At 41.6% G+C, this 25,492-nt stretch overlaps 1 protein-coding gene across 1 annotated transcript in view; it reads right to left on the minus strand.

The window, feature by feature from the left end:
• Positions 1-25,492, minus strand: part of LOC310877703 (unconventional myosin-X-like) — a gene marked incomplete at its 5' end in the record, with an annotated part of 53,731 nt that overhangs the window by 25,374 nt on the left and 2,865 nt on the right. The window contains one exon of the mRNA XM_083791652.1: positions 3,707-3,865. Coding sequence (XP_083647778.1) covers positions 3,707-3,865 — 159 coding nt within the window. The remainder of the gene's footprint in view (positions 1-3,706; positions 3,866-25,492) is intronic.

Below are 25,492 nucleotides of genomic sequence, written 5' to 3' on the forward strand. Positions count from 1 at the left end.
GCGGCGCGACCTGGCGCAGCACAAACGGGACGAACCGCAGCGATTATATATATTCAGGTCTGACTCTGAACGCAGCTTTATGCTAACTTTATTTGGTCTAAATTGATCAACTTATCGATAGTGCCATTGGCTCCCTGCGAAAGACAATCGACTCTGCCCTAAATAGTAGTAGTAGTAGTAGTAGTAGTTTCAAGTAGTTAGAGTTGCAAGGAATTGCATTTGAGCCTGAAACAGTTGATATATACTTTTGTCCAATGGACTTCTCTGAATGTCAGTGTTTCAACCATCGTGTCTCTTATAGACCCCATCCTAATAATACTGCTTAAGTCTTACCCTTAGTTAGTACTTCTTTACAAAACAAGATCAATCTGTCTTTAGTAACAGGCTATGTACCACAGTCTTTTAAGCAGCTATAATTAAGACTCTTCTTAAAAATTCTATTCGATTTGATTGATTGACTTGATTCAGGTATTTCATCCAACTACAGTTAGGATATAGACTAACCTAACCTCAGCCGTTCTTGCCAAGATCCTTGAGAAATCAGTTATGTGACTTTCTAAATAAAAATAATGCATTTGAGGATTTCCAGTCAAGATTTAGAGTACATAACAGCACAGAGACATACAAAGGATACGTAGTTTTGTCAGACATAATTACTGCAATTGACAACACTGACCATCACATCCTACCACAGACATTAGAACATTCAATCATTATTAAAGGAATTGCATTACGCTGGATTAAGTCCTATTTATCAGATTGATTTCAGTTTGTACACCTTAATGATTACACCTCCATGTGCACAAAGGTTTTACACAGAGTTCACAGAGTGCACAAAGGTTTTACTGCTTGGACCAAAACTATTCACCATTATGCTTATGCTTCCTTTGGGTCATAGTATAAGTGCTATAAATGTTATTAAAACTCTATAAATGTCAATTGTTATGCACTTATGCAGATTATATAAAATTATATTTACTATGGAAGCCAGATAAAACAAATATTAGCTAAACTTCAAGCATCTCTCAAGGATATAAAGACCTGAATGACCTGCAATATTCTTCTACTAAAGTTATACAAAACTGGAGTAATGATGTGCTTGGCCCGAAACACATTAGCTAATGATATTTCCACTCTGGATGGCATTACCTTAGACTCCAGCAGCACACCACTGTATAATGTTTGAGGACAATCTTTAAAACCCTCTGGCATTTAGCTTTAAAATACAAAATGGCTATCCTTTTTCTGCACCAGTGCCATGTGAGACTATAACTCCCACTTGGATGATGCCCTTTAACTCACACAAAACAAATTTCAAGGACAGCCCTTTTCAGTACTGTACATAACATAACTTTGCCACATGGCACATCCTGTCTCACAATTATGCAGAAAAACTAGTTCACACATTTGTTAACTCCAGGTTGGATTACTGAAATTCATTAATGTCACTCTCAGGCCCTCTCAGCTGGCCCAGAATGCTGCTGCTGCCTAACAAAAACTAGGAAAAGAGATCATATTTCTTCTATATTTAGCTTCTCTGCACTGGCTCCCTGTAAACGAGAATATAATAAAGAAAATCCTTCTGATCACTTCTGGCACCATCATAATCATATATTAATAAAGAGGTCATTGTACCCTATTACCCCAGTAGAATAGAGCACTGACAGAATAAAGGCATACTTGTGATTCCTAGAATATCCAAAAGTAGACTGGGATGCAGAGCCTTCAACTACCACTACTGTGGTAATTGCAACCGACGGTCGCAGTTAACTATGGAATTGTGCGTTTTTCGTCACTCAAAATCCCCATACATGGGGCATTTTTCGTCACTCAAAATCCCCATACGTGAAAGTCCCCATATACGGGAAAGTCCCCAAATATATTGTGCCCAGGCCTCGTGACATCACTATGACATCTTCAGGGATATTAAGCCAATCTCCATTTTGACTGATAGCTGTCCATTTAAACTCTAGACGGGCCTGCCCCAAAGATATATGTGCAGCTGCGCCTGGCAGCCGGCGAAAACTAGAGTTCTCAACAGGCCCGAAAATTAAAGCCCGCCGGCCCTCATCAAACCCTGTACACTCAAGATACTGCCCTGACCTGTCACCTGACCTGTTGATCTGACCTCATCACGCACGCACGCACGCACGCACGCACGCATGCACGCACGCACTATGGTAAATTCTTATCATCAGCTTAAGTGCAATCCCTGCATCTACAATATTTCATCATCTAGATTAGGTCACAGCCGGAGGCTGTTCTCTAGTAAGCTAGGATTTTCAGCAGTTGTTTTTATTAATTTTTCAAAAGGAATTTCTAATACTTTATTATTAGACAGTACAGCAGAGAGAGAGAGATGGGAGAGAGGGAGTAGAGAGGAGATGTAAACACAGATCATGAAGGAAAACTGGTAGAAAACATTCAAAAACATTGTAAACTAGATCAACTAGTCGATCTACATCAACATGTTGTGAGCTTGTAGATTGGCTACCGGTATTTTAACTATTTTAAAATGTTTTTCAAAATAGTAAAGAATGCCAAATAAGTTTAGGGATAAGCCTGGGGTAAGGGGTGGCGCAAGATATACACAAATCGAAGACTCCTTATACAGAGACTAAGACAATATATTGACTAATAATATCATGTATTTGTAAAAGGACTCTAATGACTGACTCTGAGTCTTCCTTAAAATCTTTGTAGACTGTGATTTTGAGACCACCACACCCCTGAATAAAGGACAAAGAACAGTTTATCCTGGACTTTAACACAGGTCATGAGCCAGATATGAACTCATGATGTTACCATGTCCATGTAAGCTATGCAGTACATACTGTACACATACAAACTGCCTGACTAGAACTCATGATTCTTATTTCTAGTGGTGGGGCTCTATCACTTTATTTTAATAAAATATAGTATTCATTTTTTGTAACTTTTAACTGTACAAACAGGACCAAATGTACCTGTAAATGAACACTAGGATTTCACTGTGTGTAGATCAATTGATCATCTGCCATCTCCCTCTCTGTTTCTCTTTCATTAAGTACCTATATAGGGCCACTTATAGTAGATGGATCTGATAAGATGATTTGTGTTTCCCACTAAAAGCCTGAAGCAGAGATTACTGGAAGAGGAGAGGGCACCATGCTAATGTGGGGAAGACATCAGTAAATGTACATACTGTACACACATGTATGTGTGTGTCAGAGTGCGTGTGCAAACACAAACACATCACACACTCAAACACACTCACACACAAACGCACAACACACACACACGCGCGCACGCACGCACGCACGCCACGCCACGCCACGCACGCACACACACACCCACACGCGCACGCACGCACGCACGCACGCACGCACGCCACGCCACGCCACGCCACGCACGCACACACACACACACACACACACACATGAGGAGACATTAGGTTATGATTCTGACTGCAGTGATTTACGGCCACTCATTTTAAATATCCACACACTATGTTGTAGGTGCACTAATTTAACACCCAAAACACACCCATGACTAATGCAAAGTCTATACCCCATTGCACCATACGCTAATGTTAATGCTCAGATAACACGTTGTCTAATTGGCAAAAAAACTAATTTTGCACCTTGCATACTGTGCTGTGCAATCTGTCTCTCTCTGTAAAATGTGCTCCCACATGCCCACGTGCATTCACATACAGTACACTTACATAAATGTTATCCTTCTGGTAGCGCTGGTACAGGTTGTGCATAATGGCGGCTTCATGTAGCTCAGCCAGTGCCGACATGTCCTCCACGCCATCGATGCTGGACTGGTCCATGGCATATACCTTCTCCCTGGTAAGCTCTGCTTGCGGCAGGTACAACACCTGGACACAGTTCAGACACACAGGTGAGGACATACATACCGGTAGATTAATTAGTAGATGCATTACTAATGGATGATATACACTGAAATGGTGTTGAGTGTTCTAGTTGCATTGGAGGTGTGATACTGTAACAGGCTTTTTGTTGTCTTGTTGTATTATAATGTATGTGCACCATCAAAACTCCTCCTCCACACAAGTTACACGTTATTCAATGAACAAATCTAAAAACCCCATTACTAGGGCTTGAGCTATTTTTTTCTTTGCTCTATTTTTTGCCCTTTAACTAACTTTTCTCTTCTAATAAAGTTGTTTATTTTCATTTGTTTTGTAAAGCGACTTTGGGTAATTGGGTACGAAGAAAAGCGCTATATAAGTCTGATGTATGTATGCTGCTCTGAGTTAAATCTAATCAACTAGAAAAACAGGGATAAAAGAACAGCAGCAACAGCAACAACAACTAGAAAATTCGCAATTTTAAAAAATTGCAGAGTGTGGTTGCCGCAGTGGCTTACATATGCCCCTCCCACTAATATTGCCAGCCAATTACAATTTCAAGTCACGCCTTAGATCATGCGTAAGTAATTCGGAGGGGATTTAACCCCCGAAATTCATGTTTTTGCGACAATCGGTTACATTTCTCGCATTTGCGGCGCCCCCTATGGATGAAAATGGAATTGCTTTTAGAACTTGGTTGATTGAACCACCCCGGACATGTGATTCAAATTTGGGATGGATTGGATATTCCGTTCGTGATTTATGGCATTTTTGTGATATAGGCCCCTCCTACTAACTTCGGAAGACGATTACGGCCGAACGATACGCACTACCAAAAGTCTGCATTTGGTGTTTTAATCGGATATGTCCAGAGATCATGTGTGCCGATTTCTGTGAGATTTGGACAAAATATGTAGGAGGAAAAGCAAAAAGTTTGTTTTGGACAAAATTCAAAATGGCGGAAAATCCATCATGGCGGAAATGGGCGTGGCCTATATGGGGAGATGCGTCATGACCCAAGGAATCCAGGGAAAAAATAATTTTGATTTTACGACCTACGGTTCAAGAGTTATAAGCCAAAAGGTAAAGTGGGCTGTTATAGCGCCACCATGAGGCCGACCTATAAAATTATAATTTTAATAAATTTTAGTCATAATTAAGAAATATCCCTAAAAGTTTTGTAACTATAGTGATTACAGTCTCCGAGGAAAAAATACTTGAATGTGATTTTTTGCCTTTTCCCATTCATGTCAATGGGGAAATTTAATTCACTAATAAATTCATATCAATTAAACTATACAACATTTCTCTTAACAAAATACAAGCACACGATTCCCGATTTTTCCGGTCAATTTGACATATGGCTCAAGTGCGTACAGCGTACAGTGTGGGAGGTATAAAGCGACAAAAAAAAGACTACTGTGGAATAATAATAAAACTAGAAAGAGGCAATTCTGGGAAATTGCAAAGTGTGGTTGCCCACATCGCACCCGTCGAAAATGGAATGGCTTTTGGCTCTGCGTTGATTAAGCCACCCTCGACATGTGATTCAGATTTGGGATGGATCGGACATTCCGTGCGTGAATTGTGGCGTGTTTTGTAAAGTAGGCCCCTCCCACTAACTTGGGAAGACGATTACGGCGGAACGATACAGAAGATCTAAATTCTGACTGTGCTGTTTTAATGGGATAGGTCCGGAGATCATGTGTACCGATTTGTGTGAAATTTGGACAAAATCTGTAGGAGGAGGAGCAAAAAGTGTGTTTTGAACAAAATTCAAAATGGCGGGAAATCTATCTAGACGCAAATGGGCGTGGCCTATATGGGGAGATGCGTCATGACCCAAGGAATCCAGGGAAAAAAACTTTTTTATTTTACGACCTACGGTTCAAGAGTTATACCCCAAAAGGTAAAGTTGGCTGTTATAGCGCCACCATGAGGCCGACCGATATTGTTCTAAGGTAATTAATTTTAGTAATTATTATGAATCTCTCCTCCAAGTCTTGTAAGTATAGCCCTTATGGTCTCAGAGGAAAAAATACTTGAAAGTGAGTTTTTGCATTTTCCCATTCATGTCTATGGGGAAATTTAATGCACTAATTAATTCATATCAATTAAACTATCCAACAAATGTCTTATCCCAATACACGCACACGATTCCCGATGTAGCCCGTCGTTTTGACATATGGCTTGAGTGCATGCGACAAAAACTGTGGGAGGTATAATGCGGCAAAATAAAGTTTATCTATAATAAAAATAACTAGAAAGAGGCAATTCTGGGAAATTGCAAAGTGTAGTTGCCCACATCGCACCCGTCGAAAATGGAATGGCTTTTGTCTCTGCGTTGATTAAGCCACCCTCGACATGTGATTCAGATTTGGGATGGATCGGACATTCCGTGCGTGAATTGTGGCGTGTTTTGTAAAGTAGGCCCCTCCCACTTACTTCGGAAGACGATTACGGCGGAACGATACAGAAGATCTAAATTCTGACTGTGCTGTTTTAATGGGATAGGTCCGGAGATCATGTGTACCGATTTGTGTGAAATTTGGACAAAATCTGTAGGAGGAGGAGCAAAAAGTGTGTTTTGAACAAAATTCAAAATGGCGGGAAATCTATCTAGACGCAAATGGGCGGGGCCTATATGGGGAGATGCATCATGACCCAAGGAATCCAGGGAAAAAATATTTTTGATTTTACGACCTACGGTTCAAGAGTTATACCCCAAAAGGTAAAGTTGGCTGTTATAGCGCCACCATGAGGCAGAACGTTATACTTCTAAGGTAATTAATTTTAGTAATTATTATGAATCTCTCCTCCAAGTCTTGTAAGTATGGCCCTTACGGTCTCAGAGGAAAAAATACTTGAAAGTGAGTTTTTGCATTTTCCCATTCATGTCTATGGGGAAATTTAATGCACTAATTAATTCATATCAATTAAACTATCCAACAAATGTCTTATCCCAATACACGCACACGATTCCCGATGTAGCCCGTCGTTTTGACATATGGCTCGAGTGCGTGCGACAAAAACTGTGGGAGGTATAATCCGGCAAAATAAAGTTTATCTAGTATAATAAGAAGAAATAAAAGGTCACTAAAGCAATAGTATGGTTGCCCTCAGGGCAACCACACTAACTAGAAAGAGGCAATTCTGGGAAATTGCAAAGTGTGGTTGCCCACATCGCACCCGTCGAAAATGGAATCGCTTTTGTCTCTGCGTTGATGAAACCACCCTCGACATGGGATTCAAATTTGGGATGGATCGGACATTCCGTGCGTGAATTGTGGCGTTTTTTGTAAGATAGGCCCCTCCCACTAACTTGGGAAGACGATTACGACCGAACGATACAGAAGATCTAAATTCTGATTGTGCTGTTTTAATCGGATAGGTCCGGAGATCATGTGTACCGATTTTTGTGAGATTTGGACAAAATCTGTAGGAGGAGGAGCAAAAAGTGTGTTTTGAACAAAATTCAAAATGGCGGGAAATCTATCTAGACGCAAATGGGCGTGGCCTATATGGGGAGATGCGTCATGACCCAAGGAATCCAGGGAATTTTTATTTTTTATTTTACGACCTACGCTTAAAGAGTTATACCCCAAAAGGTAAAGTTGGCTGTTATAGCGCCACCATGAGGCAGAACGTTATACTTCTAAGGTAATTAATTTTAGTAATTATTATGAATCTCTCCTCCAAGTCTTGTAAGTATAGCCCTTACGGTCTCAGAGGAAAAAATACTTGAAAGTGAGTTTTTGCATTTTCCCATTCATGTCTATGGGGAAATTTAATGCACTAATTAATTCATATCAATTAAACTATCCAACAAATGTCTTATCCCAATACACGCACATGATTCCCGATGTAGCCCGTCGTTTTGACATATGGCTCGAGTGCGTGCGACAAAAACTGTGGGAGGTATAATCCGGCAAAATAAAGTTTATCTAGTATAATAAGAAGAAATAAAAGGTCACTAAAGCAATAGTATGGTTGCCCTCAGGGCAACCACACTAACTAGAAAGAGGCAATTCTGGGAAATTGCAAAGTGTGGTTGCCCACATCGCACCCGTCGAAAATGGAATCGCTTTTGTCTCTGCGTTGATGAAACCACCCTCGACATGTGATTCAAATTTGGGATGGATCGGACATTCCGTGCGTGAATTGTGGCTTTTTTTGTAAAATAGGCCCCTCCCACTAACTTGGGAAGACGATTACGACCGAACGATACAGAAGATCTAAATTCTGACTGTGCTGTTGAAATCGGATAGGTTGGCTGATATAGGCCCCTCCCAGTAATTATACCAGCCAATTACAATGTCAAGTCATCCTTTGTGATCATGCATAAGTCATTCAAAGAGGATTTCCCCCCCAAAATCATGTTTTTGCAACAAAGGGGTATAGGCCCCTCCCAGTAATTTTGCCAGCCAATTACAATGTCAAGTCACCCTTTGTGATCATGCGTAAGTCATTCAAAGGGGATTTCCCCCCCCCAAATCGTGTTTTTGCAACAAACGGGTAATTGTTTTTGCAATTGTAGCGCCCCCTATGGATGGAAATGGAATTGCTTTTGGCTCTGTGTTGATTAGTCCATCCTAAACATGTGATTCAAATTTGGGGAGGATTGGACTTTCCGTTCGTGATTTGTGATTTTTTTTGTAAAATAGGCCCCTCCCACTAACTTTGGAAGCTGATTACGGACGAACGATATGGAATATCGAAATTCTGACTGTGCTGTCTTCATCGGATAGGTCCCGAGATCATGTGTACCGATTTCCGTGAGATTTGGACAAAATCTGTAGGAGGAGGAGCAAAAAGTGTGTTTTGAAGAAAATGCTAATTTGCGGCAAATTCGTTCTAGACGGAAATGGGCGTGGCCTATATGGGGAGATGCGTCATGACCCAAGGAATCCAGGGAAAGAAATATTTTGATTTTACGACCTACGGTTCAAGAGTTATACCCAAAAATGTAAAGTTGGCTGTTATAGCGCCACCATGAGGCCGACCGATATACTTCTAAGGTAATTAATTTTAGTAATTATTATGAATCTCTCCTCCAAGTCTTGTAAGTATAGCCCTTACGGTCTCAGAGGAAAGAATACTTGAAAGTGAGTTTTTGCATTTTCCCATTCATGTCTATGGGGAAATTTAATGCACTAATTAATTTATATCAATTAAACTATCCAACAAATGTCTTATCCCAATACACGCACACGATTCCCGATGTAGCCCGTCGTTTTGACATATGGCTCGAGTGCGTGCGACAAAAACTGTGGGAGGTATAATGCGGCAAAATAAAGTTTATCTATAATAAAAAGAAGAATAATAAAAGGTCACAAAAACAATAGTATGGTTGCCTTCAGGCAACCACACTAACTAGAAAGAGGCAATTCTGGGAAATTGCAAAGTGTGGTTGCCCACATCGCACCCGTCGAAAATGGAATCGCTTTTGTCTCTGCGTTGATGAAACCACCCTCGACATGGGATTCAAATTTGGGATGGATCGGACATTCCGTGCGTGAATTGTGGCGTTTTTTGTAAGATAGGCCCCTCCCACTAACTTGGGAAGACGATTACGACCGAACGATACAGAAGATCTAAATTCTGATTGTGCTGTTTTAATCGGATAGGTCCGGAGATCATGTGTACCGATTTTTGTGAGATTTGGACAAAATCTGTAGGAGGAGGAGCAAAAAGTGTGTTTTGAACAAAATTCAAAATGGCGGGAAATCTATCTAGACGCAAATGGGCGTGGCCTATATGGGGAGATGCGTCATGACCCAAGGAATCCAGGGAATTTTTATTTTTTATTTTACGACCTACGCTTAAAGAGTTATACCCCAAAAGGTAAAGTTGGCTGTTATAGCGCCACCATGAGGCAGAACGTTATACTTCTAAGGTAATTAATTTTAGTAATTATTATGAATCTCTCCTCCAAGTCTTGTAAGTATAGCCCTTACGGTCTCAGAGGAAAAAATACTTGAAAGTGAGTTTTTGCATTTTCCCATTCATGTCTATGGGGAAATTTAATGCACTAATTAATTCATATCAATTAAACTATCCAACAAATGTCTTATCCCAATACACGCACATGATTCCCGATGTAGCCCGTCGTTTTGACATATGGCTCGAGTGCGTGCGACAAAAACTGTGGGAGGTATAATGCGGCAAAATAAAGTTTATCTATAATAAAAAGAACTAGAAAGAGGCAATTCTGGGAAATTGCAAAGTGTGGTTGCCCACATCGCACCCGTCGAAAATGGAATTGCTTTTGTCTCTGCGTTGATTAAACCACCCTCGACATCTGATTCAGATTTGGGATGGATCGGACATTCCGTGCGTGAATTGTGGCGTTTTTTGTAAAATAGGCCCCTCCCACTAACTTTGGAAGACGATTACGGCCGAACGATACAGAAGATCTAAATTCTGACTGTGCTGTTTTAATCGGATAGGTCCCGAGATCATGTGTACCGATTTTTGTGAGATTTGGACAAAATCTGTAGGAGGAGGAGCAAAAAGTGTGTTTTGAACAAAATTCAAAATGGCGGGAAATCTATCTAGACGCAAATGGGCGTGGCCTATATGGGGAGATGCGTCATGACCCAAGGAATCCAGGGAAAAAAATATTTTGATTTTACGACCTACGGTTGAAGAGTTATACCCAAAAATGTAAAGTTGGCTGTTATAGCGCCACCATGAGGCTGACCGATATACTTCTAAGGTAATTAATTTTAGTAATTATTATGAATCTCTCCTCCAACTCTTGTAAGTATAGCCCTTACGGTCTCAGAGGAAAAAATACTTGAAAGTGAGTTTTTGCATTTTCCCATTCATGTCTATGGGGAAATTTAATGCACTAATTAATTCATATCAATTAGACTATCCAACAAATGTCTTATCCCAATACACGCACACGATTCCCGATGTAGCCCGTCGTTTTGACATATGGCTCGAGTGCGTGCGACAAAAACTGTGGGAGGTATAATGCGGCAAAATAAAGTTTATCTATAATAAAAATAACTAGAAAGAGGCAATTCTGGGAAATTGCAAAGTGTGGTTGCCCACATCGCACCCGTCGAAAATGGAATCGCTTTTGTCTCTGCGTTGATGAAACCACCCTCGACCTGTGATTCAAATTTGGGATGGATCGGACATTCCGTGCGTGAATTGTGGCGTTTTTTGTAAATTAGGCCCCTCCCACTAACTTTGGAAGACGATTACGGCCGAACGATACAGAAGATCTAAATTCTGACTGTGCTGTTTTAATGGGATAGGTCCCGAGATCATGTGTACTGATTTTTGTGAGATTTGGACAAAATCTGTAGGAGGAGGAGCAAAAAGTGTGTTTTGAACAAAATTCAAAATGGCGGGAAATCTATCTAGACGCAAATGGGCGTGGCCTATATGGGGAGATGTGTCATGACCCAAGGAATCCAGGGAAAAAATATTTTTTATTTTACGACCTACGGTTCAAGAGTTATACCCCAAAAGGTAAAGTTGGCTGTTATAGCGCCACCATGAGGCCGACCGATATACTTCTAAGGTAATTAATTTTAGTAATTATTATGAATCTCTCCTCCAAGTCTTGTAAGTATAGCCCTTATGGTCTCAGAGGAAAAAATACTTGAAAGTGAGTTTTTGCATTTTCCCATTCATGTCTATGGGGAAATTTAATGCACTAATTAATTCATATCAATTAAACTATTGAACAAATGTCTTAGCAAAATACGAGCACACGATTCCCGATGTAGCCCGTCGTTTTGACATATGGCTCGAGTGTGTGCGACAAAAACTGTGGGAGGTATAACGCGACAAAATAAAGTTTATCTATAATAATAAGAAGAATAAAAGGTCACAAAAACAATAGTATGGTTGCCTTCAGGCAACCACACTAACTAGAAAGAGGCAATTCTGGGAAATTGCAAAGTGTGGTTGCCCACATCGCACCAGTCGAAAATGGAATTGCTTTTGGCTCTGCGTTGATGAAACCACCCTCGACATGTGATTCAAATTTGGGATGGATCGGACATTCCGTGCGTGAAATGTGGCGTTTTTTGTAAAATAGGCCCCTCCCACTAACTTGGGAAGACGATTAGGACCGAACGATACAGAAGATCTAAATTAAATCGGATAGGTTGGCTGATATAGGCCCCTCCCAGTAATTATACCAGCCAATTACAATGTCAAGTCATCCTTTGTGATCATGCATAAGTCATTCAAAGAGGATTTCCCCCCCAAAATCATGTTTTTGCAACAAAGGGGTATAGGCCCCTCCCAGTCATTTTGCCAGCCAATTACAATGTCAAGTCACCCTTTGTGATCATGCGTAAGTCATTCAAAGGGGATTTCCCCCCCAAAATCGTGTTTTTGCAACAAACGGGTAATTGTTTTTGCAATTGTAGCGCCCCCTATGGATGGAAATGGAATTGATTTTGGCTCTGTGTTGATTAGGCCATCCTAAACATGTGATTCAAATTTGGGGAGGATTGGACTTTCCGTTCGTGATTTGTGCAATTTTTTGTAAAATAGGCCCCTCCCACTAACTTTGGAAGCTGATTACGGACGAACGATATGGAATATCGAAATTCTGACTGTGCTGTTTTCATCGGATAGATCCCGAGATCATGTGTACCGATTTCTGTGAGATTTGGACAAAATCTGTAGGAGGAGGAGCAAAAAGTGTGTTTTGAAGAAAATGCTAATTTGCTGCAAATTCGTTCTAGACGGAAATGGGCGTGGCCTATATGGGGAGATGCGTCATGACCCAAGGAATCCATGGAAAAAAACATTTTGATTTTACGACCTACGGTTCAAGAGTTATACCCAAAAATGTAAAGTTGGCTGTTATAGCGCCACCATGAGGCCGACCGATATACTTCTAAGGTAATTAATTTTAGTAATTATTATGAATCTCTCCTCCAATTCTTGTAAGTATAGCCCTTACGGTCTCAGAGGAAAAAATATTTGAAAGTGAGTTTTTGCATTTCCCCATTCATGTCTATGGGGAAATTTAATGCACTAATTAATTCATATCAATTAAACTATCCAACAAATGTCTTAGCAAAATACGAGCACACGATTCCCGATGTAGCCCGTCGTTTTGACATATGGCTCGAGTGCGTGCGACAAAAACTGTGGGAGGTATAATGCGACAAAATAAAGTTTATCTATAATAAAAACAAAAATAATAATAAAAGGTCACAAAAACAATAGTATGGTTGCCTTCAGGCAACCACACTAACTAGAAAGAGGCAATTCTGGGAAATTGCAAAGTGTGGTTGCCCACATCGCACCCGTCGAAAATGGAATCGCTTTTGTCTCTGCGTTGATGAAACCACCCTCGACCTGTGATTCAAATTTGGGATGGATCGGACATTCCGTGCGTGAATTGTGGCGTTTTTTGTAAAATAGGCCCCTCCCACTAACTTTGGAAGACGATTACGGCCGAACGATACAGAAGATCTAAATTCTGACTGTGCTGTTTTAATCGGATAGGTCCGGAGATCATGTGTACCGATTTCTGTGAGATTTGGACAGAATCTGTAGGAGGAGGAGCAAAAAGTGTGTTTTGAACAAAATTCAAAATGGCGGGAAATCTATCTAGACGCAAATGGGCGGGGCCTATATGGGGAGATGCGTCATGACCCAAGGAATCCAGGGAAAAAATATTTTTGATTTTACGACCTACGGTTCAAGAGTTATACCCCAAAAGGTAAAGTTGTCTGTTATAGCGCCACCATGAGGCAGAACGTTATACTTCTAAGGTAATTAATTTTAGTAATTATTATGAATCTCTCCTCCAAGTCTTGTAAGTATGGCCCTTACGGTCTCAGAGGAAAAAATACTTGAAAGTGAGTTTTTGCATTTTCCCATTCATGTCTATGGGGAAATTTAATGCACTAATTAATTCATATCAATTAAACTATCCAACAAATGTCTTATCCCAATACACGCACACGATTCCCGATGTAGCCCGTCGTTTTGACATATGGCTCGAGTGCGTGCGACAAAAACTGTGGGAGGTATAATCCGGCAAAATAAAGTTTATCTAGTATAATAAGAAGAAACTAGAAAGAGGCAATTCTGGGAAATTGCAAAGTGTGGTTGCCCACATCGCACCCGTCGAAAATGGAATCGCTTTTGTCTGCGTTGATGAAACCACCCTCGACATGTGATTCAAATTTGGGATGGATCGGACATTCCGTGCGTGAATTGTGGCGTCTTTTATAAAATAGGCCCCTCCCACTAACTTGGGAAGACGATTACGACCGAACGATACAGAAGATCTAAATTCTGACTGTGCTGTTGAAATCGGATAGGTTGGCTGATATAGGCCCCTCCCAGTAATTATACCAGCCAATTACAATGTCAAGTCATACTTTGTGATCATGCATAAGTCATTCAAAGAGGATTTCCCCCCCAAAATCATGTTTTTGCAACAAAGGGGTATAGGCCCCTCCCAGTAATTTTGCCAGCCAATTACAATGTCAAGTCACCCTTTGTGATCATGCGTAAGTCATTCAAAGGGGATTTCCCCCCCAAAATCGTGTTTTTGCAACAAACGGGCAATTGTTTTTGCAATTGTAGCGCCCCCTATGGATGGAAATGGAATTGCTTTTGGCTCTGTGTTGATTAGGCCATCCTAAACATGTGATTCAAATTTGGGGAGGATTGGACTTTCCGTTCGTGATTTGTGCATTTTTTTGTAAAATAGGCCCCTCCCACTAACTTTGGAAGCTGATTACGGACGAACGATATGGAATATCGAAATTCTGACTGTGCTGTTTTCATCGGATATGTCCCGAGATCATGTGTACCGATTTCTGTGAGATTTGGACAAAATCTGTAGGAGGAGGAGCAAAAAGTGTGTTTTGAAGAAAATGCAAATTTTCTGCAAATTCGTTCTAGACGGAAATGGGCGTGGCCTATATGGGAAGATGCGTCATGACCCAAGGAATCCATGGAAAAAAACATTTTGATTTTACGACCTACGGTTCAAGAGTTATACCCAAAAATGTAAAGTTGGCTGTTATAGCGCCACCATGAGGCCGACCGATATAGTTCTAAGGTAATTAATTTTAGTAATTATTATGAATCTCTCCTCCAATTCTTGTAAGTATAGCCCTTACGGTCTCAGAGGAAAAAATACTTGAAAGTGAGTTTTTGCATTTTCCCATTCATGTCTATGGGGAAATTTAATGCACTAATTAATTCATATCAATTAAACTATTCAACAAATGTCTTAGCAAAATACACGCACACGATTCCCGATGTAGCCCGTCGTTTTGACATATGGCTCGAGTGCGTGCGACAAAAACTGTGGGAGGTATAATGCGGCAAAATAAGTTTATCTATAATGAAAAGAATAAAAGGTCACTAAAACAATAGTATGGTTGCCTTCAGGCAACCACACTAATAAAAGGTCACTAAAGCAATAGTATGGTTGCCCTCAGGGCAACCACACTAATAATAATAAAAGGTCACAAAAACAATAGTATGGTTGCCTTCAGGCAACCACACTAATTAATAAAGTGTTACAATTACTAGAGTCTGGTTGCCCCTTTTGGGGCAACCACACTAACTAGAAAGGTGCAAATCTGCACCCTCCATCTTTCTGTCTATCTGAGGTATGTGATGAATATGGTCTGGGGTTGGTGTATGAAAAGGCACGGGTATGAGCGGAAGATATCTCAGCAAGCACGGCCAGGACCTGGACAAATTAGTGATATCTAGATTGGGGCCAGATCAAGTCAAACCAACACTAGTCAGAATATCACCTAATTTCAACCAACATAAATTCTGCCCACTACGACGGATGTCTAGAGAGAGTCCGGTCGAGGCCAGATCAACTCTGGCCCAGAATAAACTATATTATTTCAGCTGGTGAAGACGTCCTGGAAATGACGTAAAGATCATCCCCATATGGGCTGTGATCTGGGCTAGTCCTGAACGTCCTGAACATCACCGGAGGACATCATCATAACGTCACGTCATTATGACGTCATTTGGCTTGCTGGGTATATAATAACACGTCATTACACTTTACATCACCCACCAGAGTGGCAGGTTGTATGGAGAAATGTAATTGAACAGTGTCATAACTAACTGCAAATATGACATTTATGTTGTATCCTAAAGGCCAATTCAATTTGGCTCCATTGGGGTCTGTGTGGACATAAATGATGCAATAGCAAATAGACGTCTATCTGAAGTTCAATTGTTGTAACAGCATGGTTTTCACATCAACATGCATTGGAAAGCTGTGTCAGATGCTTTGCCTTTAGACTTGGCAAATATGATGAGATTCATGTCCATTTTAACTTGTGTGCCAGCATAATCTTGCCTGCAGTCATGCCTGCAGTCGGAGGAGGGACAGGAACAATGTAATTGGTAATTGGCTGACGGCTGTACCCGTAGGGTTCATCATCTGCCTATTAAATGATGGGATCTCTTGTGAGGGTGACAAACTGTACAAACTAGAATCAAAGTCATGCAGGGTCACCTAAATGACTGAGATTCATGGTCCTGACAGCATGCCATGAACATACTCATCGAGTTTCATGGCAATCCAGCCATTGGATTGTGAGATAACTTGTTATGGTTTCAGCATTAACAGGCTAGCTGTGATGCAACATGATGAAAACACAACAAAAAGATAAAGCTTCACAGCTTCTGCTCTAAATACAGTCCCCAGCTCCTCTATGTCATCCATCGTCACCATGGAAACCAGAGAGTAGGGGACAGAAGGGGCCGTTTGGCCGACTGGGGGAGGATATAAAATAAGTGATGGTAGGGACTCTACGGAGGGAAGGGATGGTGTGAGAGAGAGAACGTGGGCAGGGTGAGAGCGGAACAGACAGATTGATCTATAGCCTAATTTATACTTCATCGTACGATTGCTGAATGTACAAAAAGAGGACCAAAAAGCCATACATTGCTTGTAGCCTGTACAAGCAATGTATATTCTGTATGCACAGAATGTAGCCTAATATTCTCACAGTAAAATCCAAAATGTTGCAGTAATGCAAATCTATAATAATTGACCATTAGGATCCTGTCAGTTACATTATGTAACACTCAGGATTTTGCTGTGTGTGCACATACTTACTAATTAATATATCTTTCTCTCTCTCTCTCTTTCCCTCTCTTTTTCTCTCATGACCCACATTCTTATTCCTCTCCCTCATACATGCATAATCTGCACCCACATGTTAGCAGATAATTATTGCGTGGTCAGTACCACGCAAAGGTCACTCATTCACTTCACTAAAGTCCAGTTTAAAAATAGAACAATAATGTCAACCCAGTCTTCAAGCAAGAGTCCACCCTGTGGGTGTGTGTGAGTGTGGCTGCGTGCGTGCGTGGCTAAGTGCGTGCGTGGCTGCGTACGTGCGTGGCTGCGTACGTGCGTGGCTGCATCTTTGTGTAACAGATGTGATACAGTCTGTTGAGAGCAGCAGAGAGGCACACCCGTAGGCACCCAGACATTATGCTCTTAAATAAATCTATTTTACTTGACTAACACTGTACTACTTACACTCACTCTACTGTAGCTCTGTGGTGAGCAGTTGAGTGCCATACATCTCTCTAGTATATATTGCAATAATAATGTGTGGTTGTCACAAAATCCCATGGTACACCTGGACCTGTTTAACAGCAGAGCACAGCAGTGTGCCTCAGCACACCGTTTGGGAACCACTGCATTAGATAGTTCATGTGGAGTTCACTGAGTGTTTGTTCATTTTTATTGTGAGTTATGAAATACTACAACACTATTGACAACAACAAAAAGAGTACAAAAAGAAAAAATATGCAGCTATCATCTTCTGCTATTTTCACTAGATCTCTTAATCCTATCCCTGGTGTGTGTTTGCTTGTGTGTGTGTGTGACAGGTAGGTACAGTGTGAGTGTGACCCAAGTGCACAGCAAAGAAGAGGTACTGAAGGGCATTGAGCACCCACAGCATATATACTAGGTGTGGCGGAGATGGGGAGCGAGCCATAACAGAGAGACTCTTGTGTTTTATGTGCTTGGGATAAAGTGTCTGAGTGATGTGTTATCCTGCCCTGTGTGGCTCGGAATCAGGATCATGGGGAGGGGAGTTGCACCACTCAGTTCACACAGGTGAACTTAATGCTAGCTGGGTGGAAGCTGTTCATAAACATGGTCTGTTTGATTGGAGTCATCCATCTCTGAGAGTTGTACTCTTTGCGTTTGTGCAACATCCAGAGATTCAAGGTATCTACACATATACACATAGAATATCCATCCAAATATTATGTGCATTTAGGTTTAGAAATAAAGCACATGAGGATAGCAGCTGGTATATATATACTGTTCATGTCAGACATTAGTACAAGAAGCGTCTCAGTGTGTTGTACATGAGATTAAGAGTATATGGTCTGTGTCAAATTCAACCACACAGTCCACAAAAGGTTGCTTTAGTGTACTAGTATAATCCACAGTCCATGCGGAAAGCAAAAGTCCAAGGCCAGCCTGATGACAGGCGGTGGCCATGCCTTGTTCAACAGTCTGATCATGGCCGGGTGGAAGCTATTCATAAACCTGGTAGTCTGTCTACGGTAGGCCGCTTTGCCTGCCTCTTCTTGTACAGTTCCTAGAGTGAGGGGAGCTTGCCTACCATTATGTGTCCTGCTGACTGCACCACCCGCAGTAGGATTTGGTTTTCTTATTTTCCATACCAAGCTGACAGGATGCTTTCAATGGAGCTGTTGTAGTACAATTTGAGGATGCAGGAGCTAACTTCATACTTCTTCCGGTGGCGAAACCAGTATAGTCGCTGCTGGGCGCTGTGGTGTGTCCCACTTGAGCTCATCCTCCATGTGTACTAAAAGGAACCTGAACTCGCTGACCCTTTCCACTGTAGTAGTACATGCACGCACGCACGCACAAACACACACACACACACACACACACACACACACAAGCATGCAGAGATCGTCCAAGCCCTCTTCTCTCTCTCCCCCTCCCAATGGCAGGCTCTTTCCTTTCAAATCCAAATTTATATATTCCTCCTTGTGTCTCAAACATCACTCATCAGTATCATTCCCATTTCTCCTTTCTCTTTGCATGTCAATTCTCTTCTCTGATGAGGCTACGTTTACATGGACAGTTAAATCCCCTTTTCATTCAGAATAAAAGTTAAATCCTATTAAAAGTTGTCATGTAAACACCTACAAAAACTTAAATCGGAATGAAAATGGCCAATCTGATTTAAACTTAGATCTGATGTAACTGACCGGTTTATTCCATTTTTAAATCCTATTGAAACAATTGTGGACTCATGTAAACACTCATTCGGATTGAAGTTCATTCTGGTCTTTCTGTGCATGCTTGTTTCCATGTAATTGGTATGGCTATATTATGCTCTTGTTTTGCGAAACTAGACATGTTTAATTTCACATCTCTGAGAGAAACCTCTCATAGGCTACAGGATACATCAAATATAAAGTAATACGTGTGTTTTTTTATTATTATTATTTTGTTTTACTGAAATGTAGTGGATTAAAAGTAAAACAAATAGAAAGTAAAGAAGAAATACCTCAAAATTGTACTTTATTACTAAAGTAAATGAACTTATTTACTTTCCACCACTGGACGTAAACATATCCGCCCGCCCCCTATCCAATCAGAAGCCTTCCCAGCCCCAAACCTGATTTTGTAACCCAGTTTTCTGGTGGTCACACGCACACACACTCTCTGACTATCATGACTACTGAATAATTTCAATCACGAAGGCAAAGTGTGGCTTTCCAATCCAGGGCAAATTACAGAGGAAGAGAAGATGAGGTTTATACACAGACAGTGCACACTGGCAAAGTGCTTGCACTGCAGGGCACCAAGGGAAGTCACATTCATATGACCCATTGCCATATCGATTGTAAACCACCAATTTGTTGCAGTCGGGTGGGGGGGGGGACACTTTAGGACAACTAAAATACAGCCCCTGTCCCCTGGACAGTGTGGACTGGGAAATTATCAGGGATTAAAATACATTTTGAAAAGACAAAATAATTCTTGTACTGGTGTCCCCTGTGCCGCAGACCACTGGTGACTTTTAGCATGCATGTGTGTGTGCATATGTATTGTGCATACACATGACCAGCAACAGCCCGACTACCTACAGTAAACTGGGACGGTTGATGTTCAATAATTTATCATTTGTGAGAGAAAGGGAACAGAAAAAGACAGAAATAGTGATGAGGAAAGGGGAGAGCAAGAGCAAGGGAGAAAGAAAAAGAAAGAGTGGCAGGGAGAGTAATAGTAGGAGAGAGAATACCCGTGCATGAAATGGAGCATGGTTAAGTTAAGTCTAATTTGTCTTCGGTGGTATATCCTGCAAGATTGTGTGTGCACGCACGCACACACAAAAAGCTCTCACAAAGCTCTCTGATGTCTGGAGATACTTTGCATGATTCAGGAGGGGAGCCGTTGGGGACAGTTTCTCTTCATCTGACTTTACATATTAACTAGAGAGAGGAGAGAGATGAAGATAGAGAGAGAGAGAGAGAGAGAGAGAGAGAGAGAGAGAGAGAGAGAGAGAGAGAGAGAGAGAGAGAGAGAGACATAGAGGAGGGGGGAGCGGAAGAGCTGTAGGCACAGTGACCTACATTTACAGCGGAACAGAGAAGACCTGCATAATTCTATTCACCAGAGTTTTATATGATATTATTAAAAAGACCTGCATCCCTGGGGTCAGGTCTGATGAAAGCCTAGGCCCAATTCCAATACCCAAAATCGCGGCCACTCGCTCACTCACACTCGGTCACTCCAGCATGGTGGTGTTACGGTGAATTTGGTGACCTGCTGAAATATGTGACCATCATAGACAATCACATAATGTCAGTGTCTGAATGTAAATCATTGCAGTTTGTTTATTAGCAGAGTTTAACCTTAGCAGTATAGGCCATGTATTTAAAGACCTAAGTTGTGTGAAGTGACGGTCACATAATTTGGCACGTCACCAATTTCACCATAACACCGCCATGCTGGAGTGACCGAGTATGAGTGAGCGAGAAGCCGGGATTTGGGGTATTGGAATTTGGCTCTAGGGTTCAGAACAGAATGAGGGGACATTAGGATACAAAGTAAAATCCTGAGTAATAGGTCTCCATATTTACACTCCAAAATAATATTTTTTGTGTAAGTAAAATAATTTAATGTTAATTATATTAATCCATTTGTAATAGGCCTATATTTGATAATATACAAATGTAACCAAATGGATGTGTTTCTACACTCACAAGTTAAGTCAACACTGAGGATTTGACTGTGAAATGTTTTTCTGATTATCCATTTTGGGCTGGAAATAAGAATGACCTAGGTGTCCTTGAGGGGATTCCAGGTGGTCCCCAGCTAAATGATTCATAATGGTATATAGGTCTGCAATTCTATACAGTTATATGTACATGTCACAGTGTTGATTTGAGTCCCAGAGATAAAAAGTCATATCACATGGGTGTCAGTGGCCTAATACAATAAAATGGGGGTCCTAGAAATTAAAAAGGTTGATAATCACTGCTTTAGTAAGCCATCTTGAGTCATGCCAGAGTATATAACCCAGCATATTGATTGGCTTACACTTTAACATTGGAGTGTAAATAGCCAGGGAGAACAGAGATTGCATATGAGTCAGCATATAATGCCTTCCACATCAATAATGTCTGTTGTTGTTTAGTCAGCAATAACAGGGCCAAAATATACCTTTTAAAAAGTGAAGACTTACTAACAGTGCATTTAGTGATATTGTTAGAATTACTTTTCACTAAATAGAAAAACTATATTGAAAAACGCTTTCTGTGATTTTGTGATTCTTTGCTTTGAGTGACTGTAAACTACAACTGTTGAAGGTATCTCACAGCCAAAAGGGCTTGACCCTAATCACTGGGGGTGGGGGATCACTGCCTGAGATCAGACCAACATGCAACAGAGGGGCAATGGGGTGGAGAGAGAGAGAGAGTCTAATATATCTACATCTACGCTTCTCTCTCTCATGTGTGTGTATGCATCAGTTTGTGTGCCAGTATAACATTTCATTATAAGACTGAGTAATCTATGGGGGTCTTCAGAAGGACAAAAGAGGGTTGGCCATATGAAACTGTGAAGGCGAATGAATGTGGTGATCAATCAGCACATCAGCCACATCCAGCAGGTTGGATCACACAAACCATTACTCTGATTAGAAGCATGCAATAAAGCATTGATGCAGCCTGCATGCTTATATGCAGGTACGTGTGTATGCATGCATCTGTATGAATGAACCGTAGCATATGTGTACATGCACTGAGTGCTTTTATTGTACCGTAGTGTGTGTGTGTGTGTGTGTGTGTGTGTGTGTGTGTGTGTGTGTGTGTGTGTGTGTGTGCGTGCGCAGTGTGTGTGACTGTGTGTGTGTGTGTGTGTGTGTGTGTGTGTGTGTGTGTGTGTGCATGTACGTGTGCAGTGAGAGTGTTTGAAGCCTGTTCTGTGCTTGCGTGAGCTCTCACTGCAGCTTCAATGCTAGCAACTGAAATCCAGGTCACATTACGATAACTCATTGCTATCTAACATGACCTGTTTGTGTGTGTGCATGTGTGCGTGTGTGCGTGTGTGTGTGTGTGTGTGTGTGTGTGTGTGTGTGTGTGTGTGTGTGTGTGTGTGTGAGCGTGTCTAAACCCTGATTCATACTTCATCGCATTATGGCATTACACGGCAAAAATAGCAGCGCTACAAGCTCAATGCGAGGTGTTGAGATCTTGTATAGGGCTGCTATTCTGGGGCGACACTGTTATGTGATGGACGATCAATTAGCACATTAAAGCGCATACACATGCCAAAACCTCAAGCCAATCTCAGGATGACATCTGAATATCTGAATGGAAAATAATGTATACCGGTATGCTAAATTATGCAGAGAGGGCAGCTATGATGAGCCAGCGTGTGTGATATAGTGAACTGGGCCGCGGTCTGTCACTTACAGAACCATAGAGTTACAGTACACAGCAAAATACATAGTTCATTTAACTTTACCATATTTTACTGTAGAGCAATATTGGGGATTAAATTGGGGATGGGGGATGCAACTGAAAACTGCTACTCTTGCTCGGCGGTGGGGGCGACACTATGTGCAGAGCCAATCAGCTTCACCAATCTTCTTAATTTGGGTCGGTCCAGTGCTAAGGGGTTGGCTTCAGCCAGCGGCAAGTCCATTTGGTGAAGGTCCCGGGTGATGGCATCAATCCATTGAGTGTGGGGGTCACCGTGGGGGGTCATTTCCAGCCGGCGGAGGAAAAGTGCAAGTCGTGTATTCAAGGCCTTGCCTTGAGGTTGAAAAATATTTCTTCCTACCGCCATCATGGTGCAATGCATGGCATGCTTCAACAGCGTAACCCCCCCCCTCACCCTGCTGATTGGTCATTAAATATTGACCAATCTCCCCTATAGAGCGTCGCAATCCCTCCCCCTTTCAGAACAACGAGTGGCCCAGGAAATAAATCCCAATGCATTTGTCCCATAGGCATTTCTTAAAGTATTTATTTAAAGACGGTTACGCCGCGGACAAAGCCAACTCGGATCGTGACAAATCATGACAATGAACACAATGTTTTGGTCCGATCAAATAATTTATAAGAAGAAAAACAAAACAAATAGTGTTGTCTCCTGCCTTTATTTTCTTCTTTCTAATGATTTGATCGGCCCAAAATATTGTGTTCATTGTCATGATTTGTCACGATCCGAGTTGGCTTTGTCCGCGGCGTAACTGTCTTTAAATAAATACTTTAGGAAATGCCTATGAGGAAAATGAACGGCGATTTCTTTTCCGGGTCTCTCGAGGGGACGGGACTGCGACGCTCTATAGAGTTAACATTTTAACACCAACAGCCCATAGTGAGAGAGATGGAGGGAGTTAGAGGGGAGGTGAGGCAGAGAGAGTGATGGAACGAGAGATGCAGGGGAAAAGACGCAGAGAGGTAGCTAGAGAGGTAGAGAGAGGCAAAGAGGGAGGGTAGAGAGAAGTAGAGACCTCGATGGTGGGTAGTTGAGGGCATTCATAATCAGCAGCAAAGTGAACATTAACAGTTCACATTACATTCACTGCTTTGTCCATAGATACAACAGGAGTGATGGGAATCAAAAGGCATAATAAATGGCAGTGGTTCTCAAAGTGGGCCCTGAGGGGCCCTGGCCTATATTATTTAGCCAATCTACAAACTCACAACATCGCAACCCATTGTGAGCAACCTGTTGTCTGCTATCGACGTCTGACATCCCAGCTTTTACATCTATTATAATTATTATTATTTATTAATTTATTTTAAATCTTGGGAAATCTTGTCTCAGGGGGTTTCCCTCGCACAACTTCTTTTCAAATAGGGGTCTGTGGCCAAATATATCAATTTGTGCATCCTTGACAGAAAATGTTTGAGAATGAACTATACTGTAAATGGCTATAGCTCTATAAGTCCACTTCATGTCTAGAAGAGCCATGGTAACATGAATCCATGGTGAAAGTGAACATGAATGTGGCTGTGCTTTGTGCTTTGGGTAAAAAAAGAGAGGATTGAGGTTGTTGAATCGGGGCCAGAGAACCAGGTCTATTATTAGCTCCACACGCTGCCAACTGGAGCGCATGTGTGTGCGTGTCTCTAAGTACAATTTGTGTGCATGTGTTTCCGTGTTTCCGTGTGTGCGTGTGCTGATCTGTGCTCCCAGCACTCCACATCAGCTAAAATTCTGAGATCTGCATGTGTGCGTGCGTGCGTGTGTGTGTGCGTGCATGTGTAGTTCATGCATTCTAATACAGATTACACAAATGTGTACACTAGCTTGCATGCTTTCTCTCTCTCTCTCTCTCTCTCTCTCACACACACACACACACACACACACACACACACACACACACATGCGCATGTACTCTCTCATAACGAGATTGAAACATTCAATTCCATTAATACTGCAATGGCTGTGGCATTAAAGTGTTGGGTTTGAGCAGCCTGGTCTGCATGGGACTACAGATGACTTTGCACTGGTATTGACATCTGACGTCCTAAAGTGAGCTGCTTGTGTTCCCATAATGCTGGTTCTCTACTACGTCAGTGCGATGTGTTTTGCATGTGTTGTGTATGAGGAAGAGGAAGAGGAGGAGGAGGAGGAGGCAGGGTGGAATTGGGGCAGCAAAGTAGAGAACCTTGACAGTGAGCTTCTATCGATCTGTGGGACGGACGATGTACCTGCACAGCTTCTCTGTAATCTGTGCCTACACTCTGTCTTACCTTTGACCTTTAAATGTACTCACCCCATGGAGACTTACTCCCTATGGACACAGAAAAGTATCCATATAATAAAGATGTTGATGAAAATGTCTGATGTCTGATAATCATGTTTTTATGGAAGAACAATTCATGTCATCGAAGAGACGTATATGACAGAATGTACTGTACAGTATGTAAAGCTTTGATGCTGATAATGTGCACACATACACCACACACCACAAGCACCCTCCCCCCCTCCCCCCCCCCCTCCCCCCCCCCCCTCACACACACAGTTATGAGAATGCACAATACAAATTTAGCTCTAACTTTGACTCACTCATATAGGGCACACGCCATTGTTTATGAAAAGGGCATTTACTGATG

Source organism: Protomyctophum parallelum, assembly GCF_964188405.1.
Source record: "Protomyctophum parallelum genome assembly, chromosome: 20".
Taxonomy (NCBI): Eukaryota; Metazoa; Chordata; class Actinopteri; order Myctophiformes; family Myctophidae; genus Protomyctophum; species Protomyctophum parallelum.